This window comes from Aedes aegypti, chromosome 1 (assembly GCF_002204515.2).
Source record: "Aedes aegypti strain LVP_AGWG chromosome 1, AaegL5.0 Primary Assembly, whole genome shotgun sequence".
Classification (NCBI taxonomy): Eukaryota; Metazoa; Arthropoda; class Insecta; order Diptera; family Culicidae; genus Aedes; species Aedes aegypti.
In genome coordinates, this window is record NC_035107.1 from 254,284,313 (window position 1) to 254,289,393 (window position 5,081).

The window sequence follows — 5,081 nt, forward strand, 5'->3', positions numbered from 1 at the left end:
ATGGAAAACAATTTTTGAACGTTATAAAAAAGTTTGACCTTTAAATTTTCTAGTCTATTCTAAAGTATCAAAATGTTCTTCTGGAAAAAGGGCCCCCACCAGACAATGGCCCCCGGGCCCCCACATTTGTAAATCCGGCCCTGCTCACGGCTAAGGAAGGTCCCACTGCCGTATATATTCCAGCATATTGTGATACAAATAAATCCATTATATGATCAAGCTGGCTACGTAATGTCTTAAAGCGCTTGAGGTTACGAGAAATCGGTAAACTAAACAAACTTTTTTTGATGAACGATATTAATCTACTTAAAATTAGTGCTTTTCTGCCCTTCAAAGCCTACTTGTTCAAAGCCCATGTTCTATGTAAACCTTATGGCCCGCGGGATAAATATGTGTAGAACGGTAGTTCTGTACTGATGGTTACGCCTCTAAAATGGTGTAACTCCACAAGGCAGTCAATGACACAAGGTTTTGACTCGATATCGACACATGGCACTAAAACTAAAATTCATACTAAAATCACAATTTCTAGGTTACATTGGTCCCTTTAAATAGCTTTGCTTCAATATCGACTTTGATTGTTTAATAATCTGCAAGGGGCCTTTATAAACCACGTGGTTATATTTTTGCTATTTTCAATCAGCTGCCCTCTTCTTCCCTTCAATTCTGCACATTTTTTGACAAAAACCCATTAAGCCTTAAAACTTTAATCTAGCTGTAAGATAGACAATTCAAAACTTTTGGGTCGAGATATTTTATGATAGGATATCATTTACTAGGCAGATTTTCTATTTTTAAACTCACGTTTAAAAAAAATTGCCTAGAGTATTCTATTAGTTGTTGTTCTTTGATAAACGGTGGTAAGATATGCGGCTTGGAGATTATGTCAAGAATTTTGTTTCTTAATTATCTAATGAAAATCAACATAGCCAACTTACTCTCATAAGTGCACTTTGACCCATTTTCTCCATTACACATACAACTGCTCCATAAACAATATGCTAGCCCAAAACATTTCTCTTTAGTCTACCGTAGTTGATCTAGGTTTCAGGATGTTTCTAGTAATCCTTCTCATAACCCTGTCCCTTTACCTCTATCAAAAGTGGATCTACACCTACTGGAAGCGTCGGGGAGTACCTCAGCTGAATCCTTCGTTTCCCTTCGGAGACGTAGCGGACACGTTCAAACAGCGCAAATCCTACGCGAATCGTCTTGCCGAATTGCATCATCAATCCGCCAGCGATAGCCATCGGTTTGTCGGAATCTATACGTTGTTCCAACCGATCCTGCTCGTAACGGACGTTGAATTGGTCAGACGAATGCTCACCGTCGATTTCGAGCACTTTACGGATCGCGGCGCACACGTCAACGAAAAACGAGATCCTTTGAGTGGCCACTTGTTCTCCCTGGCGGGTGCCAAATGGAGATGGATGCTACAGAAGCTAGCTCCAGCGTTTACGTCTGCCAAGGTAAAGTCGATGTTTCCGACGATGATGACCTGTGGTCGTACCCTATCGGCAGTGGTCGGAGACCATTTGGGCCGAGCATTGCCCATTCGTGCTCTGATGACGAGGTTCACCATGGATGTGATCGCTTCAGTTGGGTTCGGATTGGATTGTAACAGTATGCGTAATCCGGACGAGCCGTTCCACAAGATGGGATCCAAATTCTTCTCGAAAAGTTGGAAGACTTCTGTGCGAATGCTATTGGCCTTTGTGGCACCGAAGGTTAATCGGTTCTTGCAGCTGAAACTGAACGACGATGACGTGGAAGAGTACATGCTGAACTTGGTGAGAGATACGATCGCTAAAAGGGAACACGGAGGAGAAGTGAGGAACGATTTTATTCAACTTTTGGTGCAGTTGAGGAATCAGGTTGAAGTGGAAGATGGCGGAAGTTGGGAGATCAATAAGGTCGAGCCGAATAAGGCTTTGACCGTTCAGGAGATAGCAGCGCAGTCATTTGTGTTCCTGAATGCTGGATACGAGACAACTTCTTCAACCATTACGTTCTGCTTGTTTGAGTTGTGTCGCAACAGAGATCTCTTAGGGAAGCTGCAAGAGGAAATCGACGAAGTGGTGGACGGTGGCAGAGAGGCCAGTTATGAAGCGATTACGGAAATGACATATCTGGAGGCTTGTGTTGAAGAAACACTTCGAAAGTATCCTATCTCTCCCGTTCTGTTCAGAGTTTGTACCAAACCGTACAGAATTCCTGACACGGATTTTGTGATCGAGAAGGGGACGTTGGTGCAAATTTCACTAGTAGGATTAAATCGTGACCCGAGGTATTATGAGGCTCCTCTAAAGTTCGACCCGGATAGATACGGGGAACGAAAAGCGGAAACAATGGTCCATTACAGTTTCGGAGATGGTCCAAGAGGCTGTATAGGTAACGGGCATGCATGTTAATCATGAGCTGACAGTATTTTGAATCAACATTGTCATTTTAGGTTTGCGCATGGGAAAGGTCATGGTCAAAATGGCCCTGGTTGAACTTCTTTCAAACTATGATTTCGAAATGGAGTCACCAACCGGTGAAAACGAGCTGGATCCATCACTGCTGATGCTTCAACCCAAACACGATGTCATATTGATTCCAAAATTCATGTAAACAATATCTCGGAAGTTTTTCACTGAAGAGTAAGTTGAGGCTGAAATTTCTATGTTGAATAATCAACATTGGTAGAAAAACTAGACCTGTTGAAAAAATAGCGCTAATGGACCTATTGGCTATTATTTTGCTAAACGAACTAATGTCAGAATATTCATCCATTTTTAGTTATCGCCGTTTTAAATTGTGTTGTCTAGAACGAACTTTTAACATGCCGGATAAGGCAAAACCTCAAAACTATTAAGGGGCAAAAGTTTGCTGATTGAAATACAAAATGTTGTTTTTTTTTTGCGATTTTTATATAAATTTTTATTTCCATAGACACATACTACATTTTAATAAAAACAAATGTCAATTAAATGTTAACATTATATGTCATTTTTAAAATACACAATGATAGAAGCTTATCTCAACAATGAAACACAACTTGAAAATTTCGGCTACTTTTTCTGTATGGTTTAACATATACAGCTAAATAGCTGTAACAGAAGATGATAAGCAGACTGGACAAGGAGCACTTAGTGAAATATATTTTCAGTATTCAACCTCTGGTTATTACCTTTGACTCGAACCTGAGGGTCTCACACGTTTAGGTTGTTTAAAATTTGAACTTCAAATTAAACACAATATTTTCAACGAGTGATAATTGTCGCTTGTTTGCTTGTATCACAGTGAACAATATTCAATTATTATATTACTAATATTATATCTAGCAATGTTACAAAACAACTTGTTTGTGTTAACTCAAAAACGGTAAGACCTACAAAAAAGTGTTGTATGGGGGACTGTCGTGAAATTTCCTGACGTTTTATAAAAATAAATGAAAAAATAAAAAACATTTTCTACACTGAAAAAAAAATGATTCAAAACTTTAAAGTCGATTTAAAAAATCATCCTGAAGCAAAAAGTTTCGTAATTAAATTTACTAAAAGTCGTCCATACATTGCAAATTGGGCATATTTTGAAGAAAAAAGTTTTTCTAACATCGAATTTTTTAAGTCCAAAATGAACTTTTTATTTAATTTTTATTTCGCTTCAAATCGTCTAGTATGATCATATTTTCAAGTGATAAATGAGTTTTAATCACAAAATAGATTATATTTGTTTTATTGGGAGTAGTTCGAAGAAATAAAACGGAATTATACAGTTTTTTTTTTTAATTTAATTCAATTGATCTCGCACCATACCGCTTATGAGAAAATCAACTCCTTCTAACAATCCGATGGGTTTTTTATGGTTGGAAAGATATCACAATAATATTTTATTTTTTATTTGGTCAAAGCCAATCTTAACAGGTGTCTGGAAAGGGTCAATATTATGCTTATGAAAAAAGTCGTGGTTTGTTTTTATTTTTATTATTGCTATATATCCTAAAACGTAGTATCTGCACATGAATATTTACATTATTTTTGGGCTTTACTAAATAAATTGAATATTTTTGGTTCGAACCTCTGAATTGGTATACCGTTTGGCTGCAATTTGTGTATCACTAGTAGGCATAAAACAATTATATTTTTGGGTACCAGGGACAGTTTTAACCTTATCAAACAATTCCACCAATTCCTCTGACATTTTAACATATTGTTTATTAGATATTAACAGAAATTCAATTTGGTGATACATGTATCAGTTTGTTTCACTGCCCAGTCGAATAGTTCTCGCGGAGTTGCGATTGTGTTTCCATAGTATTTTGCAAGACTTGCTCTTTTTGCCATTCGCTTGAGAGTGCCACCAATAGCGTCACAGGAGCCTTTGCCGTGGGATGTGGCAAAAAAGTGCCACTTTGCTTCCAATCCATGTATTTTCTTGAAATTACATAAGCTGACATTTTTTTTATTTTTATAATGAGCTGCAGCTCCATCAGACTTAAAAATAACTTTTGATTTGTTTAACAAAATTTATCAATTTTGAAATAAATAGCTGAACTGCTACTGTGTCATGGGTCTGATATTATAGTAAAACTAACATTTTCCAATTTATTATCTTTTTTATGGTAAATCTAGAATTGGTCTATCGTTGCTTGGGAATTATTCCAATGATATCCTTGAGTAGCGTTATAATTTTCAGAAAAGTCGCTAATTACCAGTATTTAACCTTGTTTTAAGGAGTCTTTTTTGTTTCGTAGAAAAGCAGACTGTTATTTGCAAATAAAATCATGAGTTATAATAGGGACGTTCCGATATTGCGAAGTATCGATATTTGATTCGATACGATTATCGAATCGAAGTATCGATACCACCGATATATTGAATGAAAATATCGATATATCGCAATATCATTTGATATATTTGAAATGCGCAAAATTCTTGTATTGTTAAGTTTACTGACGTTGAGTTTCCTACGATTCGCAAACAATTCTTTGAACCCTCAATATTATCGGAATTTTGATCGATACGAATAACTTCTTTTACGATACATCATATAACAATGGGTCACATGCATGCCCTGATTCGCTACTCGCCACATAG

At 36.9% G+C, this 5,081-nt stretch overlaps 1 protein-coding gene across 1 annotated transcript; it reads left to right on the forward strand.

Moving 5' to 3' along the window:
- The first annotated feature begins 1,013 nt into the window (after nt 1–1,013).
- On the forward strand, nt 1,014–2,895 carry LOC5576368 (probable cytochrome P450 6d4). The gene is made up of 2 exons (XM_001656057.2): nt 1,014–2,391; nt 2,453–2,895. The coding sequence occupies exons 1-2, from the start codon at nt 1,053–1,055 to the stop codon at nt 2,611–2,613; spliced, it is 1,500 nt and encodes a 499-aa protein (XP_001656107.2). The 5' UTR covers nt 1,014–1,052; the 3' UTR covers nt 2,614–2,895.
- Nucleotides 2,896–5,081: the final 2,186 nt, after the last annotated feature.